Source organism: Babylonia areolata, chromosome 20, assembly GCF_041734735.1.
Source record: "Babylonia areolata isolate BAREFJ2019XMU chromosome 20, ASM4173473v1, whole genome shotgun sequence".
In the NCBI taxonomy this organism is placed as follows: Eukaryota; Metazoa; Mollusca; class Gastropoda; order Neogastropoda; family Buccinidae; genus Babylonia; species Babylonia areolata.
In genome coordinates this window covers 33,411,443-33,434,267 of record NC_134895.1, presented here as the reverse complement: position 1 = coordinate 33,434,267, position 22,825 = coordinate 33,411,443, and the positions used below count along the sequence as shown (strand labels likewise).

Sequence of the window (22,825 nt, the reverse complement as noted above, 5' to 3'; positions counted from 1 at the left end):
CAAAGCATCGTCCGCTGTAAAAATGTCGGCTCCGTACACACCTAATCTGAAGGTAACTTTTTTTTGTTTTTGTTAATGCTTTATTGCACACTGTGAGAATCGAAGCTCACGGGTAACCATTGTTTTTTAAATTTACATTGTGTTCGATAATTCGAATTTGCGTTAATTGCTACTGTACTTATTTGAAATTCAGGTTGAGACAAGTGACAGACTGAAAGTTTGTTAACACGTGACAAAGCCAAACCACTGCCTTTTCATATCACTTGTGATATGAGGAGGGAATGATAGGGTAATCTTGATGCAGTATACTTCTCCCATGTGTAGAAAACTTACGGCAACAAGACACTGTGTTATTAACAATTACAAGAAGAAGAAGAAATTGTGGACGTTTTGCAGACATGACCAAAAAACAAAATTTCGCATCGTCATCCAGTCAGCTTTTCATCCCATCCATGAGCTGGTAGGGTGATGATGCAACAGAGTTGTGGGGAATGACAGGAAGTGTTATCCTTTTATTGGTTTAGTTTCATCTGAAAGTGAAAATGCGAAGATGCACAGGGAGCGGTCGAATGGTTAGAGAGCAGAATTCTCGCGTGATGGTCCCGAGTTAGATTCCCAGTTTCGGTGAAGGCGGTTGCTGTGAAGGGTGTAAGTTTAATCGATCTCAAATGTCAGCATATGTGTACAAACTCCATTGTGTGCATCATCATTATATACGTGCAGAAGGTCCAGTATGCTTGTTAAAGACCTTGTACTCCACTTCAGTGCACAGTGGGTTATAGAACCTTGAAAATACCCACCTTGCATCAGCTGTTGCAGTCAATCTATAGTATACAAACATACATGACTGTAGGATAACAAGACCATTCACAATGAATAACATTCACAATGAATAGCAAGGTATTTTACCGGTAATTACTGGTCATTGCAATCGCTTTCAGTGGAATGCTGTTCTCTCTTTCACTTTGTCTTAGGTGGCAAGATGTGGTATTATGCAACAGCTTTATTCTTCTTCATGCAGCTGTTTAAAGATCAAGATGTTTCACCATTTAGATAGGTTGGTGGGGAGGGGGGGGGGGGTGTTTTTGTGTGTTTTTTTCTTTTTTTTTCCTTTTTTTTTTAAATGCAGATAACAAAGTGGTATTGTGCACTATTTTGATATGTAATGACATTGGGAACAGATGAGGTGATCCTTCAAGGCTGGACTCCCCACCTGAGTTTGACCCATTCCCCACTTGAAATAAGACAGGTGATCACTTACACAATACACTGGTCCATTTTCTGGAGGGGAAGACTCAGGTGTTTCGTTATAGCTATGTGGTAACACAGTGGTTTTTCAGCTGGAGCAGGACAGCTGTTGTTTTTTTGTAGTTTATTTTATTTTATTTTTTTCACTGTTTGATTTCAACATTAGTTTAAAGCCCAATCTGCATTAGACTGTAAATATTTTCCTCTGTGGTTTGTGTTTTGTGCAGCCTTTCCCTCCTCTGAAAAATGACCTCATATTACGAGCTGCAAAAGGGGAGCGAACTGAGAAGGTACCAGTGTGGGTGATGCGACAGGCTGGTCGATATCTGCCAGGTTGGTGCAGTGATCTCTCCATCAGCTTTGTGCTGAATCTCTCAGTGACTCATTGACCAGTGTGAATATACATATATATATATGAAACATAAGAGTCTGAAATGAGTGATTGCACTCACATGCATGCACACACAAACGCAGACACACATGCATACGAACATGTACATACACAAATTACACACTCATGCACGCAGGCATGTACACACACACACACACACACACGCACGCACGCATGCACATACACATTCACACACTTGTACACAAACATCAAATACATGCACGCACGCATGCACAAATTAACATTTGTAATTCTGATCATAATCTGTTAGCCTCAGTTGCAATCAGTGGAATAGTCTAGATGATGAATATATATTTTTTAAATATAATACATGCTTTGTTGTGTATTATGTGAATGTAAGTGGGGATAGACATACAGTTACTTGTTCTATACTTTACTTCGTTTGTTGTCATGATTAAGTTAATCCACTTTTACCAGCGGTAGAAATTGATTCTAGTTGGATTCTGAGGTCTCACTTTTAGCTAAAGTCAGAGTATGCTTATTCGTTTGTTTTTATTTGTGCATTTATGACCATGATCATGTATTGATTTTCAGTGTCATGTCTTGAACTCTACATTCTTTTACAGAATACAAGGCTGCTAAAGGGGACACTAAGTTCTTCGCAACATGCAGAAATCCACACCTCGTCAGTGAATTGACGATACAGGTGATTTTTTTTTACTGATGTCTTTGAAATGAACACCTGATTTAATTTTAGGGGTAGGGTAAGGGAACATAATTGTCTCTTTTTTTTTTTCTTTTTTTTTCTTTTTTGGTGGGGTGGGCTGTTTGTTGCAGCGGAGGAGTTGATGGGTGATGGTTGGGAGGGAGGGATGGGAGATGGGGGTTTTCTTTCTGTCCTGTGCTCCATACTTCAGTGATTTTCGTCCTCATTCTCAGTGTATATACACAGCCTCACCCTGTCATATTATTGAGTGTGTACTGTGTGTGTGTGTGTGTTGATATGCATATGTGTGTGTATGTCTGATAATCTGATTCAGTTTGCTTCTTTTTTCTTTTCCTTTGGGCTTACTTGTGGTTTGAGTTTGGGGAGTTAGAATAGATGCAAGGAGATGAGGAAGAGTTGGGAGGGAAAGAGAGAGGTTGATGCATGTTCTGGTATTAGTTACTTTTTTCTGTCTTTCTGTTTACATGAAAATGAATTATTGAATTTTCTGTTTATTTGTTGGTGTTATTAAAAATAATTATTTCATATTGCTTCTTTTTTGTACATACATGTGAATTGTCAATTTTTCCATTTATTTGTTGATGCTATTTAATTTATATTGCTTTTTTATGTACATGAATGATTTGTCGAATTTTGCGTTTGCTTTTGTGGTAATTATTGTATATTGATCAACTGATTGATGATTGACTGACTGAAATTCTTTGAAACAAAACTTTGCAGCCTGTGAATCGGTACCCTGTGGATGCGGCCATCATCTTCTCTGACATCTTGGTCATCCCCATCGCACTTGGCATGAAGGTGGCTAACGACCCTGGCGAGGTAATGGGGAAACAGGTTCACAGGGTTAAAGGTTAAAGGTCCCATAGCCAATTACGACCATTGGGGCAGTGGATTCATATCCGCTATGTCTAGGGTTCAGCGATGGAAGGCAGTGTCAGATCCTCTTTCAGTTGTTTTGACCTTTTACAACCAGTCATGGCCTCCTTACATTTAACCTTCGCTGGCTGTCGCTTTTGACTACACACGGAAGCTCATGTGGGTCGTCCACAACCCATACCGCTGTCACTTTTGACTACACACGGAAGCTTATGTAGGTCATCCACGACCCATACCTTAAAGAGACAAAAACCTGTATATTCCTCCAAAGCTTGTGTGGGTCGTGCACAACCCATACTTTGTAAAGAGACAAAAACCTGTATATTCCTCCAAAGCTTATAACAAAATGTAGAAAAGGAAAACATATCGTAACAACTGATTACACACACATGCGCTCGCACACGCAGACACAGACTTACACAAACACATACACTCAGAAGAAACACATGCTCACGCATTCATACACACACACACACACACACACACACTCACTCACACGCACACACAACTGATCACACACACAAACGCATAACACCACATGCACATTCATACAAACCCTACTTATGCACACAGAGAGAGAGAGAGACTGAGACAGAGAGAGAGAGAAACTGCGACAGAGAGAGACAGACAGCGAGACAGAGAGAGAGAGATGACTCATAGCATCCTATACACGCACAATCAAAGATATTCAGTCACATAGGAACATGCTGTTAGAGAAAGGAATGGAAGGGGGTTATAGCTGAAGACAGGCGAAAGGGACGGGGCGGGGAGGGGGGGGGGGGGATAGTGGGAGAGTAGTGGGGTAGTGAGGCTATTGAAAATAAAACTTCTTTATATTCCTTCATTAATTGCAAATTAAACCTTCTGAAATCACTATTAAAAAGGTATGGGTCGTGCATGACGCACACGAGCTTTCGAGCGGTGACCATGTTTTTTCCTCTTTAAAAAGCATGGGTCATACACGACCCACACAAGCGTCCGTGTGTAGTTAAAGTACCACCTTTAATTACTCATCAACCAATTAATGAGTTTTTTTCATTTTTTAGCAAAAGTTGGCCTTTTAGGTGCAGGAAGCATTTCTGAAATTTCGTAGAAAAATAATAAGAATTGGCTGAGATATTTGTGTTTTTGTACCCTTCTGGGTCGTGTACGACCCACAATAGCCAGTGAAGGTTAACCTTAACCGAAGTCAAGTACCCTTTCACTCTTGGGTGGAGTGAAGAAAATTGGAGTCAAGTGTTTATCCCAAGGACACAACACATTGCCAAAACCGGGCCTCGAACTGTGATCACTGGTGAACACTGGATCAGAAGGCCAATGCTTAACCAGTTCTGCCTTGGCATCTGAAGGAAGACAAATGAATAATTTAGATAAAAACATTCAGAACATTAGAGATCGCAGTGTTTCTTTGACCCTCACATCAGCATTCTAAAGGTCATTTTTTGTGGTGGTCAACAGTAAACACAAAGGGGGAAAAAAGTGTATGTGACTGTGTTATGCTCTTGGGAATTGTGTATTGGTTTTGATAATTTGCATAGAAGTCTGAGAGTCAGACTTCGAAAATTGTGCTTCAGTTACCACTCCTGTACTGTGTAGGACTTTATAGGGAACAATTAACACTGTCATTGATAAAATATTGACTTGTGACATGATTATAATTTTTTTATTATTGTTGTTGTTGTTGTTGTTGTTATTATCATTATTATTATTATTACATGTTTGCATAAAGGAGTGTATTATTGTTCTCTCTTTTTGTTTGCCATAACCTATTAGCATCATATGCAGTCTACATTTCCTGTCCTGTTGGTATGAGATTTGGCTAATGACCACTTGTGATGTGCACTGTAATTTCTGTAAATTGCTTTGTGTGATTTGCTTTTATTTGGGGTCTGTATCAGGGAAGGTGACGTGTGTGGAATGTTATCCATGTGTTTTGGTGCTGTTCAGCTTTGCATCATTCCAAGCTCAAAATAGTGAAATATAGCTGTGTGTATTTCAGTTTATGACAGAGAGAGGTGTGTTCAAAAACAGTTTTGTTTGAGCATGTGCATGCTGGTACATATGTTTGTGAATGTGCTTGTGAGTGTATAGCAGTGATAATCATTATATATTTATAAGGAAAGTGATAAGCAGAAAGAGAGTTTGTGAAAATACTGATTTGGTTTCCTCAGAAGTTTGTGATTTTATTTGTGTATTTATTTTATGGGTTTTTTGCATATAATTGATAAGTTTTCAAAACATAATTGATTTTTTTTAAACTATGCTTTCATATTGCCACATATGTGGAATGAAATTCATAAATATATACTCACAAAGAAACACCTGTTGCTGCATTAGTCAGCACTAAATGGAAACTGTCAGAACAAAGAAAAAAAAGGGGGAAAAAAAAGAACAGTTTGAAAATAAATGGTAACTGTCAGAATAAAAAAAAAAAAAAGGGGGGAGGGGGGGGGGGAAACAGAGGATGACCCACAACACAGTGCATGCCAAGACACAAGAAATCAGATTGTTATGCACCCCTGTAGGAAAAACAATGTCCATACATATCCAAAATTAATAGTAACATGTATTTGATCACTGCAGTTACATTAATCTTAAACATCCATGTCATCTCCACATCTTTATCTAGTTATTTATTTCTAACATCACAGAAATAAGCGTAACAAATGAGTGCAAACTTCTTCTCTCTTTTTTTTTCTTTTTTTTTTTTTGCATTCCCACAAGTGTGCTTTTTTAGTGGGATATCAGTGATTTTTCGCTTGCACTTTATGGGCTGTTACACCAGTGGAACAATGAAAACAAAAAAAAGAAATAGATGTCATACAAGTGGGCCAGCTAACAAAACTTTGAAATATTGCTCCACATAGCCCAGTGTTTGCAGAGCATCAACATCAATGTCTTCCATGCATGCTTTTGTATGAGTACATGTGTACCTGCACGTACTACTTTTGTGTATGTCTGCGTGTGTGAGAGTGTTTGTTTTTATGTGGTTTGTGTCAGATATACATTACTGTAAAGTACTTTGAGAGGTTTGAAAGTGCTATATCAATGTACTATATGTCTGTTATCATCATTTTTGTTATGATTATTATTAGTATTATTGTTATTATTAGTACTGTTTTGTTCCACAGGGCCCAGTGTTTGCAGAGCCCATACTGAAGGCAGAGGACGTGAACAAACTGAACCCAGACTTTGACATTCAGGATGAGCTGGGCTATGTGTATGAAGCCATCACCCTCACCAGACACAACCTGGAGGGCAAGGTGCCGCTCTTCGGCTTCTGTGGGGCGCCGGTAAGTCACATGCTGAAGGGGACGCCCACTGTCTGGCTCTGTGAATATGGTGTAGGAGATGCCCTGTCAGTCTGCCTCTGTGAAGAAGTTATTTTTGTCACATGTGTAGGAGATGCCCTGTCAGTCTGCCTCTGTGAAGAAGTTATTTTTGTCACATAGTGTAGGAGATGCCCTGTCAGTCTGGCTCTGTGAAAAAGTGATTATTGTCACATGGTGTAGGGGACACCCGCTCAGTCTGGCTCTGTGAATAAGTGATTATTGTCACATGGTGTAGGGGACGCCCTCTCAGTCTGCCTCTGTGAATAAGTGATTATTGTCACATGGTGTAGCGGACGCCCTCTCAGTCTGCCTCTGTGAATAAGTGATTATTGTCACATGGTGTAGGGGACGCCCTCTCAGTCTGGCTTTGTGAATAAGTGATTATTGTCATCAGCAGGGGGCTAAGTAGGTGGTGTCCTGTGTATGTTGAAGAAGATCAAGCACTATTGAACAAAACCAGAATGACTCAGCAGCAGTGCAGGGTCTTCTCTGGTGTGTGGCCTCCTGGCAATCTAACTGTATGGTTCGCTGGGATGTGACGAGCAGACCCAGGCGTGGGTGTGTATGGCGTATTCAGGACGAATGATGTGTGATTAATGCCACTGAAACAGTGCAGATAATGGGGCAGCAAAATTTAAATAAATGTGTAAATAGTAATGAGAATTAATGTTTAGGAAATAGAGTTGATACAGATTCATGGAAGTCTGGAAAAGTCTTGGGGAAAAAATGAGAGAGCCTCTTAGAGGCTGAAAAAGTACTTGGGAAAAATGTGTTTTGCCCTCCAGGGTCTGGAAAAGTCTTGGAATTACAGCCTGTTTACTGCACAGGTCTTTTGATTTTCTTTTTATTTTGTTATTTTATGTTCTTGTTTTGTACCTTTGTTTGGTTCACATGCATTGTTTTGCATTGTGTATTAAAAGCATACAAAAGTGATTGGAAAATGCAGGTTTTTCTTCTTTGTTTTTTTAATGAAAGCTAAGCAAACAACAATATGTGAAACATTAGAAAAAATATATCACTCCATTTGAGGTGTGTTTACTGCACTGCTTCTTTTCCACAGTGTGTTTTCAGTTTCAGTTTCTCCAAATGCTGTCTCTGAATTCATAATTACCGTGGATTTCTTCGACAGAATTTTGCCAGAGGACAACACTTATATCACCATGGGTTCTTTTTTCAGTGTGCCAAGTGTGTGCTGCACTTGGTACCTTGGTTGATAGTCTCATCCAAATGACTGGACACTCCGTTTGATTTTCTTGTCAAACTTTGGGAGAAAGGGCGAGACTGGGATTCAAACCCAGACATTCATGAACACTACACTGGCAGATTAGTGCCTTAACCATACTGCCACCTTCTTCACCACAGGGTTAAACCATCTAAAACAACAACAAAAAATTACTGAGAGATATGAACAGTGGTATACCTGATGTGTTGAAACATCAAAGGGAATGATGTTCAAAGGGCTTTGTAAACACTGATCTGCGGGAGTACCCTTACACTTGAAAAAAAAATCTCTTTTTTTTTCTTTTTTTTTCTCATGGCCTGCAGCTGTTGTCTGTTTTCCATGCAGTGAAACCAAACGGATGACATCAAATGAAATTTGTGTAATGTGTATTTGTTCAGTGTACTTCTGTTTTGCATGTGAATATTCTGCTTTTTTTTTTTTTTTTTTTCAATCTGTGAATTTCAGAATCGTTAATGTTTGATTTTTATTCCAGATTTGTTGATTATGGTTGACGATATTAATTCATTAAATTGAATTTTAGAGGGTTTGTGTTGTTGTTTTGTTTTCTTTATCGGCACAAAATCACCTGTTTTTACTATCAACAAATTGCTTGATTCCTCAGAATATTGGAGAATGCAAATACAAGACAGTATTTGATGATAATATATAATCTGTGTATAGTATGCAGTATATTCTATATATTATATGAATCTAAATGTACATATGACAGTGTATGGTGCAGTTGCAGTGTTTGTATTTACTCAGATGCTTGTACATCATTGGACGCATGAAGCAGTCAAAGGTTATTAATTTCTGTGTTTTTTTGCATCAGATATTAAAAGAAAGGACATATGTAACAATGTATAGAATTACTTGCAGAAAAATTTCTAGTGGTGCTGTGATAAAAAATTGAAACCCATAGATGGCATAGAAAAAAGATTTTTAACACCCCAACTGCTGTTGACGAGTATGCTCTTCAGTGAAGGCTGTCATCTCACTTGGAATAAAACTGAGCATATAGATCAGGATATCAATCACCAGTTTCTTTGGAAATGTATTACTTTTGTTCAGCAAAATGAATTGAACCACTTAAGGTGCATGTAAAGTAATAGCTGCACCTGAGAGTCATGCCACACTGATTTGATTTTACCGTACTTGAGCAGTTAACTCACTCCCGTTCGGGGCCCTACAGTTTGCAACCATATCAGACAAATGACCCTGATCGGGGCCTTAGATAGTTGGGTCTTTTTTTTTTTTTTTTTTTTCTTTTTTTTTCGGAGTGGCACATGCACAGAGCAAGAGACAGAACACAGACAGATAATGAGATTGAGAGAGAAAGAGAGAGAGAAACTTAAAGGACTCAAATATAAAATTATTACAAACTAACCAGCTGCCATGGCCAAGTGGTAAGGATTGCAGACACGTACACACACATACACACACACATACACACACATAACAAGGATATCATTTAGTTTTGAACTGTGGTGGACAAAGATATGAGTACTGCTTAAATAATGATAACAACACCTTTGTTTCAGTTCACCATCATGCGGTTCATGGTGGAGAACGTGAGCGCGGGTCCCAATGTCAACCGGGCGCGGCGGTTCCTCGTGGAGTGTCCCGAGGCAGGGGCTCGACTCCTGGGTATTCTGAAGGATGCTATTGTCCGTCACCTGGTGGAGCAGATTGTTGCTGGGGCGCAGGTTGGTTCCGTATGTGTTTGTGTATCTGTGTGTGTGTTGTGTTTGTATGTGTTTCTTTATGTGTGTGTGAATCTCTCTCTCTCTCTCTCTCTCTCTCTGTTGTGTTTGTATGTGCTTCTTTATGTGTGTGTGTGAGTCTCTCTCTCTCTCTCTCTCTCTCTCTCTCTCTGTTGTGTTTGTATGTGTTTCTTTATCTCTCTCTCTCTCTCTCTCTCTCTCTCTCTCTCTCTCTCTCTCTCTCTCTCTCTCTCTGTTGTGTTTGTATGTGTTTCTTTATGTGTGTGTGTGTGTCTCTCTCTCTCTGTGTTGTGTTTGTATGTGTTTCTTTATGTGTGTGTATCACTGAATGTGTGTGTGTGTGTGTGTATGTGAATTTGTTCTTTTGACATTGTTTTGATCAACCTTTTAATCCTTTGACTTCCTGCACTTTTTGAGGTGAGCTGCATTCCATATGCCATGGAAAAAAAGCTGTGTCAGTAAGATGTACACTGCAACTACTGTAGCTTCTCTGTTTGTGGGAATTGATGCATGAAATTACACCAACTGGTGCGTTGTGAGTTGTACTTTCACGTGAAAATAAAGCAAAATGACTCACTTTGTGATTTATTGAGTATCTGTTGAAATTATTACATATTATAGTATTGTGTGAATATTTCCACAAACAATCTCACAAGCTCTCAACAAAAAATCAAACAAAAAAGGAGCTATAAACCTCAGTCTCTTATTCATTAGAATTATCCTCTGAATCATTGTTCAAGTTTTGTTCATCACTGTCCGCTGAAAAAGAAACCATAGCTTCATGAGTGTTGTCCTCTGGCAAAAATTCTGAAGAAGAAATTTTGCTCTGATAGGTACACAGATATATTTGCATGCACTCAAGGCCTGACTGGTGCGTTGGGTTATGCTAATGGTCAGGCATCAGCCTAGATAGATTTGTCTGAATGCAGTGACGCCTCCTTGAGAGACTGAAACTGAAACTGACTTTCCACACAATTATGTTTTTTCTCACAGATCGTGCAGGTGTTTGACACTTACGCTGGAGAGCTGGGTCCGGCGCTGTTTGCCAGGTACGAACTGCCCATGCTGAGATCCATTGCTGCTGAAGTGAAGGAGAAACTGAAGGAGAGGAATGTTGACCCAGTGCCCATGGTGAGAACTGTTGTTTTTTTTTTGTTGTGTTTGCTGCATCATCGTCCTGTCTGCACCATTTCAGTGGCATTGTTTCCACTCTGCTTATTCCGAGTCCTCCATTTACGGCTGCACTTTGGTTCGACTGTCATAGTCCCAGCATCTGCAGTCAGCAGGGAAATATTGATATTAGGTTGCCAGCAGGCCACACACCAGATGAGACCCTGCTTTGCTAGGGAGTTACTTTGGTGGTGTTTAGTAGTGTTGGTTCTGATTTGACGTACTTAGAACACCACATACTAAGCCCCCTAGGGACAACAATGATTGTTTAGTTGCGGAGCTAGACTGAGTGAATGTCCTGCTCCCCAGAGAGACCGCCACCACGTCCCTCCAGTACAGTCCCTATGAATCTGCTGACACCGAAGACTGTGACAAATCTCACCTCAAAAACAGAAGTGGAGGTGGATCAAAACTGAGATCTCCATGAGAGCAGGGCATGAAAAGCAGCAGTCTGTTGTTTCTGTTCAGATAGAAATTCGTCAGTAAGCCCCTTTTGTCAAATGAAGTAAGCCCCTTTCAGTCTCTGTGACTGACTGCACACCTACGATCCATTTTGCGTTCCCAGATTTAATCACTCTACGGTCGACTGCCCCTCTCTCTCTGTCTCTGGGCCTTCTACTTGGAATGAGCTCACTCTCTTTTCATGTAGTCTCGGCATTCAGCTCATTCACGTCTGGCCTTTAAACCTGCCTCTTTCCAGAAGTACCCTCCTGTACTCCCTCTTTCTGGTCTGCACATCTGCACCATCTCACACTGTCTCTGGCTTTCTGATGACATGAATTCATGTTTTTTCGTTCCTCACGCATAATCTGTTATGCATGCGAGTGAATAACTGTTGTTAAAGCACTTTGATTTGTATTTGCTTCAGATTCAGTGGTATATAAATACCTATATTTTTGTTATGTTTATGGTTATGGTTATTATCATGATTAGTTGTAATAGAATAAGTTTGTGTCATCTTAAATTTGCAGACAGATGTCAAAATGAAGTGTCCTCTTAGGTTTGTGTTCTCATCAAGGGAATTACAAAATACATAGACATCAGAGCACATTATGTTATTTTGTGTAAGGAGGGACATTTGAGCACTGTAAAGATATCATGACAAGATTTCCGCCAGCCCTTCAGGGCTCTTGCGGAGTCCTGGAATCCTGGACAGTTGTTGAAAAGTAAAGTGTGTCTTTCTAGGCCTTAGTGAAAAAATAGTATGGGACTGACTGGTCTAAAAAATATTGTGATATGTTTTGTTTGTTTTTCTTTTTATACAGTGATTTCCCTGTCCTTAAGGCCAGCCGCTACAATCAAATAACGACTTTTTTTTCTCTCCGACTATATCTCTCTTTTTTTTGTCTACTAGGTGTATCATCACTTGTGGATCACAAAAAAAGTGTTCTTAGATTTCTGTGATTATCCGTTGCTGTGGAAACAAATCAAAATGGCCACCAAACAGTGTATCAAAGAGACTGGGTTTGTGGTCCATGTGTTGCATGCAGACACTTTTTGTTATGTGGACTTGATACACAATGACATTATCTTCATTTTCACGTGAGATTTTGTTGATTGTTGACTCACTTGTGTAAGATCAAAGTGCCAAGTTTAGAGAATACAAAAAATATAAATATAACAGTAAATGCAGTTTGCATATGATTAGGCTTCATTTTTGACTCACTTGTGTAAACAAAGTGAGTCTATGTTTTAACCCGGTGTTCGGTTGTCTGTGTGTGTGTGTGTCTGTGTGTCCGTGGTAAACTTTAACATTGACATTTTCTCTGCAAATACTTTGTCAGTTGACACCAAATTAGGCATAAAAATAGGAAAAATTCACTTCTTTTTAGTCATGGGCACAAAAAAAATAAAAAATGAAGCCTAATTATATGCAAACTGCATTTACTGTTATATTTATATTTTTTGTATTCTCTAAACTTGGCACTTTGATCTGATGTTCGACCCAACAACAAGAGCAGTCATAATTATCATTTTTTGTTCAAACAGGAACTTCTTTTGCTAAGCATGGAAGTTTTATTTATTTTGCAAACATTTTGGTGCAATAGTAAAAAAAGGGAAATTACTCTAATGCTAGGGGACTTAATTTGCTTTAAACTGATCTTTCTCATCTTAAACATTACATTTTGAAACAAGAGAGGCAAGGCCTTCAAGACTCACTTGTGATGCACTTTAAAAAAAAAAAAAAAAAATCCAAGCTTTTTATGTATTGAGTATATTTTCAAAATGTAATGTTTAAGATGAGAAAGATCAGTTTAAAGCAAACTAAGTCCCCTACAGAGTAATTGCCCTTATTTTACTGTCTGCACCAAAACATTTGCAATAAACAAAACTTCCATGCTTAGCAAACGAAGTTCCTGTTTGAACAAAAAATGATGATAATGACAGATCTTTTGTTGGGTCGAATATCAGATCAAAGTGCCAAGTTTAGAGAATACAAAAAATATAAATATAACAGTAAATGCATTATACTCAATACATAAAAAGCTTGGATTTTTTTTTAAAGTGTATCACAAGTGAGTCTTGAAGGCCTTGCCTCTCTTGTTCAATTATTGTACTTATTATGAATTTTTAAAATTTTGGGTATTGAAAAATCCTCAAAATTTACAATGGGTAAAAAGATTGGAACTGCTATGAATTAAAACCCAGAGAATATTTTCATACATACTCGTGACAGAACTTCAATAACATGTCATAAAACAATCATGCAAAGACTCATGGTTGTAGGTTTACTCATCATTGAGCAAGTCCAAGGTATGTTGTCAAGGCCAGAAACTTGACGACTTGTGTCGAAATTGAACAAAAAAATTATTAATAAACACTTTCATGATTCAGCAAGCAATCTTTATTGGCAGTTTGTTTGTTGTTAAAGACATCTTTACAGTGGAAAAACTTATGCATATGATAGAAGAATCAAAATCCATCAGAAACCCAAATCATGAAAAATCATCATTTTTGGTCTCTTTGGCACTGCCGTGTCCCCCCTTAGTGGTTACAGTTTGAGGGGATTTCTGGTTATGTTACTTCATTCATGTTTGTGACTGTGAGGATATAGACCAATTTAAAGGGAATTTCACAAACAAGATCATCTTTTATGGTTAAGTTTCCATCACATTTTGAAACCTTTCAGTCATCATGTGTTTTGGAGGTTTTTTCTTAGTTTTAGGTGGACAGTTGATTGTGAGAAACTGTTATATGTTCATGTTGACATATTTTTTGGGGGGTGGGGGTGGGGGGTTTGGGTTGTTGTTTTTTTGTTGTTTTTTTTTAGCTTGTGTATGTTTCAGTTACTGAATGGTTCTGCACCATCACACCTTTCTGGCCTAGTAAAGATTTTACAGTCCACCCTGCCCTGGCCTACTTTCTTTGTTTGACCTATGCTTGTTTGAAATACCACATTACAGACGCAAGTCCCATAGTTTCCGAACATTTGCGCACAATGGCCTTTGGTTTTGGAAATCTCTACCACAAAAAATCAGACACTGCTCACTATTCAATCTTACAGGCCTAATTTCAAAACATACTTGTTCCAACAATATTTTGAACTATAGATCCATCTCTTCCCCCCTCCTTGTCTTTATGATTGTATGTGATTCAATATGTTAGTGTGGAGGGGTTGGGTGAGGTGGGAGAGGTGTGTGAGTCATGAGTGATGTTACACTGGTTTTAGAATAGTATTGTTAGTGAGTTTATATCTTAACATTTCTTTTATTATATCTCTGTGTGTTATTCATACTGGATGTATTCTTAAATGCACTTTGAGCTGCAGGGTAAGCGCTTTATAAATACGCATTATTGTTTATTTTCAGATTGTGTTCTGCAAGGACGTTCACTTTGCTCTGGAAGAGTTGTCCAAGAGTGGTTATGATGTGGTGGGGTTGGACTGGACCATACAGCCTCTGCATGCAAGGTAAATCACCTGCCCACGCGCACACACTGGCATGCTCCCACACCTGCACACGCCTGTGTGTATGACAGTCAGTTGCATCCAGCTATGACCATCAGAACAGCAGAGGAGGTAACTGCTGTTCCGTATATCTGGGGCTACAATTTGATTATAGTGGAGAGTGCCTTGCCCAAGTTACATCCCTACTGTCTTTCCCAAGAGGGCTTTGGGACAGTTGGTGTTGGAGTTACCCCCAGTGGCCAACTAGCCCCCAAGGTTGCAGCACTAAGAGCCAGAACAATCTTTCCTCCTGAATTGAGATTGATAGCCCTTCACAAAAGATTAAGCTGTAAATGGATTTCCATGGCAGTAGGGAAATCATTGATCATACAGCTGTCACTATGCAGTTGGTCCAGCTGTAAGCGTATATCAATGTCTTACATAAGCAAATGTGTACACACTGAGATACACAAAGAGACAGTCATGTTCATCCATCTTACAGGCAGCCTTCTTGTGAAAGGTTAATGAGAAAAAGGTAAACAGTCACATGAATGAGAGTGGTCTGGTAAATACTTTAGCACATGTGTGAACGTTGATAGGCAAGTCTGTGTGTGTGTACAAAGCGGACAGAAAAAGGTGCACATCAAACAGTTTCTTCTTCAAATGTGTATAAAATCATAGTCTTTGTTATCCTGTTATTTTGTTGGTTATTTTCATGGTTATCTTTGTTTGCTTAATGACTGTGGTGACCATTGTTAGTTTAATGACTGTTTCATGGTGACATTTTTCTTCCAGACGACTGACAGCTCCCAGGGTAACGCTGCAAGGCAACATGGATCCCGTCATGATGTTTGCCACCAAGGTAATGCGTATGGGTGATCCTTGACCAAGGAATGTTAATTGTGCAGAACAGGTTGCAGGCATGAGATTCCTTAGACTATAGTCGAAGTTCAGACTGAGGGCAAATTTATTTCACAAGTAATTATGGAGGTAATATTCTGATTTCAGACTAAAACATTTCTTTCTAAAACCTCATGCGCATGCCTTGTGAATCTTACTTCTCGTCGTTTTCTCTGTTTTCTCTGGACTCCTGGGAGAAGAACTTTCTTAGTTACAGCAACTTTGTACCGTGTTGCATGGTTCATTCTGAGAAAACTGAAGTGTAATCACACTACACCACTTCTAAAAGAGCTACATTGGTTACCAGTTAAGTTCTGCAGTCAGTACAAAGTGGTATTCCTTGCCTCCTGCCATTTTGATGGGACACTTCCACTTACATGTCTAAAACACTCTTCACATACAAGCTTTTGCGTTCCTTCTTGTCCTGAAAGTCTTTCAGCTACTGCAGTTTTAGTTTTTATATTCCCGCTGTCTGGGATTCACTGCCTGTCAGTCTTCAGCACCAACCAGCACTCCCTTTGTTTAAATCTCACTTAAAACTCATCTGTTCTGTGAGGCGTTTTTGTGGTATTTTTTCTCCACTGTTACTTTTAGCTGTTTTCTGCTCATAGGTACATGTTATCTCCGAAGGCTAGCCTCAGTCAGACCCTACATAACAGAGAAAAATATGGCTCAATTTCCTCTTTTGTCCTGTCCAGACTGGATTACTGCAATTCCTCTCTTGCAGGTTTACAACAGTACAACTGTACAACAAACAGTTAATCTGACAATAAATGGTTTCAGTCAGTCAGCAGGTTTACCATCTTCTTCTATCAAGAAATTACAGAAAATTCAGAACAATGCTGCATGACTGGTTCTCGCCAAAAAGGAATCTGATCATTTTACACCTCTGCTGAATTGATTACACTGGCTTCCAATTGAGTCCCACATTCAATATACGTTAGCAACAATCGCCTTCAGACATTTTGACAAGTCTCTTCCATTGTATCTCTCCTCTGTATTGGAAACATATGAACCGCACAGAACATTAAGATCCAGTTTAATTACACATACTTAACTGTGACCCAACTAGTGCAGACTCCGACAGGGGTCTGACATTCCTGTCCTGTGCAAACTACTATCCGCCTATGCGGAGAAAATGAAAGCAACTACAGCCGATAACCTCCCGGAAGTAGGTAACCTCCCATTTGTCCCGCTAGCTAGCGCCCTCTTTTTCCGGCAGCCATCTCGACACCTGTTCCTGTGCACTGCATACGGCTGAGTTTTTTTGTATTTTCTATCTGTCTATCGATTCTTTGGCGTCCTTGTTGTTTGTCTAATTATGTCTTCAAACAGGTCGCATGATTATGTAGGATCCAGTTCTGAAAAGCTGCTTAAAATTCCAAGGACTAATCTGAAATGTGCTGGAAATGTCTTTCAGAGCTCGGGTTCCGCAAGTGTGGAACTCTCTTCCTTCATCTCTTAGAAATTCCTCTGATCTACATTCCTTTAAGTCAGATTTGAAAACTTACCTTTTCCATAAGCATTTTTGTTCTGGGCGGAATCGTTAAACCAAGGTATGCTTGTTGGCAAGTATCTTTGTGCTAATATTTTTGTAGTCCTGTTTTAATGCATTGTGTATTTTATGTAGTTTCGGTCTTAGATGTGATGTCATTTTTTTCTATCTGGTTATTTTTAATGGGCGTGTGTGTGTGTGTGCGCGCGCATGTGTGCGTGCATGCCTGCGTGCATGTGTTTGTGAGGTTACAGTGCTCTGGTACATGTGTGTGAGCGTGTAGGTTAGTACGTCCAAACAGAATTCTATGTTAGAAAATAAGAAATATTTTAATGCTTATGCAATTTTGTTTTTAGTGCAGTTGATATTTAATGTCAGTGTGTGTGTGTCTGTAAGGGAGGGACATTTATATGTGTGTGTGTGTTTGTGTGTGTGTTCTATGAAATGCATTTTGTTTTAATCTAAGCCATATTTACTTCATAGCTTTTATAATCTTTAGTGTGCTTTTGCATTCATATGAACACACTGGATATTTTCCATTGTCAGATAGCGGCTTGTATGTTTTTTAAGGCATGTTTATAGTCAACTGTGATGTAAGGCTCTTTGAGTAGCATTGGTGCTGGATATTGCGCCATTGAAAAACTATGTATTGTTATTATGTGGTTCAGTGTGGTTAGTCATTTTTAAGCATGGCTGCTTGTTAATGGGCAGTTGCCAGCGCATTGAGTCTAACTTCATTTAGAGAAATGTGCTGCACTTATGCTATTCATTATTATCATTATTATCAAACAGAAATCCCTGGTCTCATCTCAGGTTTGCCTCTGATCTTCTCTGGATACCTGGTCATATTATTTTCTCTCTTTTTTTTCTCCATGTGGTCATCAGTTCATATGATGATTCTGTTCATATTGTGGTGACCATTGTGTGCTCCAAGAAACTATGGACACTTTCTTAATTATATTAAATGTACAAGCACAAACAGAAAAGTTATGAGTAATGTGAATTTTTAAAAGGATAAAGAATTGTGTGACAGATCTCTTGACTTGGCTTTCAGGGCAACACAAGCAACATAGATGATGGAAAATGACATTACAAATCAAGTCATTTATCTTATTAAGTAATTCAGTAGTCTTTGTGCATTTGCTTGTGGACTGGTGCACATACATTATTATTTTTGTTTCCATTATTTTCTGGTCACGTTAAAAGAAGTTTGTGATGAATTAACTATTTATTATTTGAGTGTTGTATTGCCAATCAAATGTGTGCACAGGAAAGAATAACTGGGTGGGGTTTGAAAATTTTGTTTACGTTTGGCAGTTTGCATTTATGTTTGCACCATGTAACTGTGCCATAAGGAGCCAGCCGTTGCAGAATCGGTTGGGCATTGAATGTCTGATGCAGTGTGTTCACCAACGATCATTCTTCAAGGCCCTGTTTTGGTCTAATGTTGTATCCTTGGGAAAGGCACTTTAGTCAATTTTCCTCACTCCACCCAGGTATGATTGGGTACCTGACTTTGGCTGGGAGAGGTTAAAACAGTGAAAGGCTCTCCTTGGGCTCCACCTTCTTTTGCTGAGCCCTAGACACAGTGGGTATGAATTCACTGCCCTGATGACCTTGATAGGCAATGAGACCTTTAACCTTTAACCTAAACTGTGCCATGATCATTAGAATTTACAGAGAGCTGAATGAAACGTTTGCAGGAGGAGATTCGGAAAGGTGTGAAAGAGATGCTGGAGAAGTTTGGCACTCAGCGCTACATTGCTAACCTGGGTCATGGGGTCATGAAGGACACAGACCCTGATCACCTCGGAGAGTTCATCCACGCTGTGCACAAGTACTCAGAAGACATGAACACTTCAGCCTAGATCTTCAGCTGCATGAGTGTGTGTGTGTGTGTGAATTGAGTGTTTGTGTGTGTGTGTGATGTGCTGTCTGGTAAATCAAAGAAGTCAAAGTATTTGGATCAAAAGTGAAAAAAATATGAACACCAGCATAGTTCTTCAGCTGCATGAGTGTGTGTGAATTGTTGAGTGGGGTTTTGTGTGTTTGTGGGTATATGTGTGTGTGTGCAATGTGTTGACTAGCAAATCAGAGAAGTCAAAGCATTTGGATCAAAAGTGAAAAAAAGGTTCTGTGAAAGAAATTGTATTTCAGATCCAAATGTTGGTTCCGGTGTACTTTGAAAAAGAAGTAGCCTTAATTTTGGGGGAAATATGTGTTTTGAATGAAAAGTGGGTCAAGGCTTATTTATGATGTTAAAGGTTACAATATTGTGTGTGTGTGTGTGTGTGTGTGTGTGTTTTAATTAATGGGTCATTTGCAGAAACATAGCTCAGAATTTTTCCATCTGCTAAACAGTTTCTTGCAATTCAAGAAGTGCACTGAACAAAGATGACTGGAAAGAAATAGGCCCGTAGGAAAATGTTAAAATCAAATGCACATATGTGTGTGTGTGTGTGTAATTTGGTGTACTTTTTTGTTTTTACATAACTATCCAGCAGATACAAGCATATTTTCAATGATGAACAAGTACACCAAGGACATAGTTATTGGTGAATTTGCCAGTGTGCTTCTTTTGTATCAGAGGCTGTCTCAGTCCATTTTATGTTGCTTTACAGGTATTAATGCAGTAACAAACTACCGGACAAAAAAGAAATTAATCTTGGGATGTCCTCAGAAATGTGACAAAACCTCCAAATGTACTCAAAAATATAACCGTCCTCAAGATGATTAACATATGTGGGTCTTTGAGAGAGAGAGAGAGAGAGAGAGAGAAACAAAAAGTGTGCTGAAACTTCTTGGAGCATGTGTGTGTGTGTGTGTGAAAGAGAGCTCATTGTGCAGGTGTGAATGTAAGTGGGCAAGAAAGAGTGCAGCAAGTGATGGAAGAAAAGAAATAGTTAGGAACAAGTACTGTGCTTCTCTCAGCACTGGTTGTCATTGAAAGTAGAGTTCAAAGTTTGAGATAAATCATTATATTGATGCTGTTTGCCAGGGTGAGAAGTTAAGTGATGACAAAGGTGTGGAAGATAGCACAACCATGTCAGCATTTTGTCACTTCTTGTCAAAGTGTCTTCAGCCGTAACCTGATCTGTGATGTGTCGGATGTGTCATGGACTTGTGTATGGGCCATTATAGCATTAGGCTGTGCATGTTAAGTGCATTTATTTATATGGATTTTGATTCATTTTTATCTAGTCTTTAGAAATTGGACCCAGAACAGTTTCACTCATTTTAAGTAGTTTCAGGGCCTGTTTGTTTTTGTTTGCTGTTGTCTTCTTTGTAAAAGAAAAAAGTCTATAATTCATAATGAAATGAGAATGTAAATAACAAAGCACATAAAAGTATAGTCATTTGTTACAATATTTTCAGCATATCCTTTTTATCAGTTTTTCTCTTTTTTCCTTCCCTTTTTCAGTTCACTTTGTCCTCTTTTTTTTGTCAATCAAGCATACTTTTATTGACACAGATATGGTGTAACCTATGTGGATTAGTCTGTACACTTTGACACCTCCTTGAAACAGAAGCTTGCAACAGTCTTTAATATTTTTATTGGGAAACTATGCAGATTCACTAAATTTTCTTTAACACTGTATGCATGGCAGTGAATTTGTCTCCAGTTGTTTGAACAATGTACACAGAAAAGTGCATATGCTGCTTAGTTCTACCAAGCACTCATCTTATATTAGCCTCTGCCAGTCATCTGCCATTGTTAAGAATTGCTCGGGCAAGTTTAGACTTTCTTGTAGGAAACAGACAATACTACAAACATCATATGTTTCAGTGTCTAGGAGGAAGGTGGCAGACTGGTTAAGACGCCTATCTGCCTGTACAGTGTCTGAGAGGGTCTGGGTTTGGTCTCACCCTTTCTCCCAGGTTTGACTAGAAAATCAAACTGAGTGTCTAGTCATTCAAATGAAGCAGTAAACCAAGATTCCTTGTGCAGCACACTCATAGCGCACTGAAAATGAACCCATGGCAACATAACTTGTCTTCTGGTAAAATTCTGTGGAAGAAATCCACTCTGATCGGTAGACAATTACATATGCATGCACTCAAGGCCTGACTAAGCATGTTGGATGCACTGCTGGTCAGGCATCTGCCTTGCAGATGTGGTGTAGCATATATGGATTTATCCGACTCCTTCAGGAAAGGGAAACTAAGAATTGCTGACAAGTTAACTTAAGACCTGATTGTAGAGAAACAACGTTACGTATGTTTAGTGTCAGGGTGTTGATTTTAGCAGGCTTAATGTTTTGAATTGCTAAGACATTTTTAAGGTATTGTTGTACTGAGAGTAAAATAAAGGGCTTGGGGGAAAACACAAGAAGGGGGAAAAAAATTCCGGAAACCTTATTTGTATTTTGCTATTCCCAAAAATAAAATAATTTGGATGATTTATCATCGGAAGGTATTCAGTGAGTCCTCTGATCATATTGCTGTTGCTGTCTTTAGTTTTTTTGTTGCTTTGTTGGAAGCTTTTACAGCATTTTGATTTTCTTTGTAAAAGTTTGTTACTGGCTGAGCAGTATGTGCTTGCTTACTTATTGCATTGTTTATATATATATATATCTCTTTAAAAATTCATCTACTTGGATTAGTTTGTCATTATTTGTGTTTTTGTTTGCTTGTTTTTTGGGTTTTGTTGTTTTGTTTTTCCTTCTTTCTTTCTTTTTTCCAAAGCATGTATTACATGTGAAATCAGTGTTTTGCATTTAAGGAATTTTCAGGAGTTTTTCTTGAAAGGATAATGAACATTAATGTCTTCACAGTGTTTGTTTTATTGCATTTAATTATTCAAGATTTTACCTTGTATGTATCACATTTATATGACTGTGTGCGAGATAATCTCTTGTTACTACTTTACTTCTTTATCTTCTTCATAAGCAGATCTGAATGAATCATTTTCATAAAGGCATAACTTAATGCCACTGTAGCATATAAACATTTTGCAAAATGTGTTTTGCATCACACAGATTTACAAATGTTTAAAAAGGAAAAAGAGTTATGCTTGAACTTTTTATTTATGTATTTATTTATTTTACTTTGTATGTTTGTTTTTCTTGCTGTGGTGTTTAGTATTCTAGAACTCAACATGGTAATAATCAGAATATATATATTTGCATATGAATGTGTGGATTTATTCTCTTGGTTTTTTCATGAAGTAAAGTGATTGAATGGTTTTCAATAAACCACACCTCAGCTACTCTTGGCTGCTGCTCTTTCTCTCTCTCACTCTCTCTCTTTTTTTTTTTTTTTTTTTTTTTTTTTGGTGTATGCAGTACATCAGCGCTCCACTATTGGTGCATCCTCAGTGCAGTTATCAATTATGTCCTTTTATGACATCAACACCGTTCTCTTGTTTCTCTTGACAAGTTTGACTGACGTTCAAACAGTCAGCTGAGACTCTCACTGGAGATTAGTGTGAGGGAGGGAGGCAGTTCATCGTCGTCATCGTTGTAATGTCTGAATGATGATAAGAGTCATTTCTATTTTTCGCAATCAACTGTCAGAAATCTCACAGCACTGCTAAATAAACACACACTTGCTCGCACATGCACGCGCACACACACATTAGTTTCCTAGACTGCATTTAATTTGATCCACTCCAGGAACAATGCCACTATGTTCCTGCCTTTGTCACCAGCTTAAAAAAGAAACAGAGAAGAAAATGTTTTAAGTTGGACAGTGAAGTTTTGCTCTGTGCCTGATTTTTTTTTTAAAAAGCAAATGTCTGAGGTCAGACAAGATTGATAACTGATATATACCAGAAGAAATGGTACATGACTGGGCTTTTTTCAATACCTTGAAACTATTGCTGCTTCTCTGCAATGTCTCTTGTTGATCCAACAACTACTTTTGAAAAAATCTATGTGCAATAATTCCAAAT

General features: G+C 38.6%; 1 protein-coding gene across 2 annotated transcripts; it reads left to right on the top strand.

The window, feature by feature from the left end:
* On the top strand, positions 1–22,066 carry LOC143295432 (uroporphyrinogen decarboxylase-like). Of its 2 annotated transcripts, none has more exons than XM_076607122.1 (10): positions 1–52; positions 1,476–1,581; positions 2,227–2,306; positions 3,048–3,146; positions 6,335–6,496; positions 9,299–9,463; positions 10,475–10,612; positions 14,461–14,561; positions 15,333–15,399; positions 18,636–22,066. In XM_076607122.1, the coding sequence occupies exons 1-10, from the start codon at positions 23–25 to the stop codon at positions 18,798–18,800; spliced, it is 1,113 nt and encodes a 370-aa protein (XP_076463237.1). In that variant the 5' UTR covers positions 1–22; the 3' UTR covers positions 18,801–22,066. The 2 variants fall into 2 exon arrangements, with proteins under 2 accessions (XP_076463237.1, XP_076463238.1); XM_076607123.1 differs by lacking the exon at positions 1–52 and adding an exon at positions 524–648.
* The last annotated feature ends 759 nt before the right edge of the window (positions 22,067–22,825 follow it).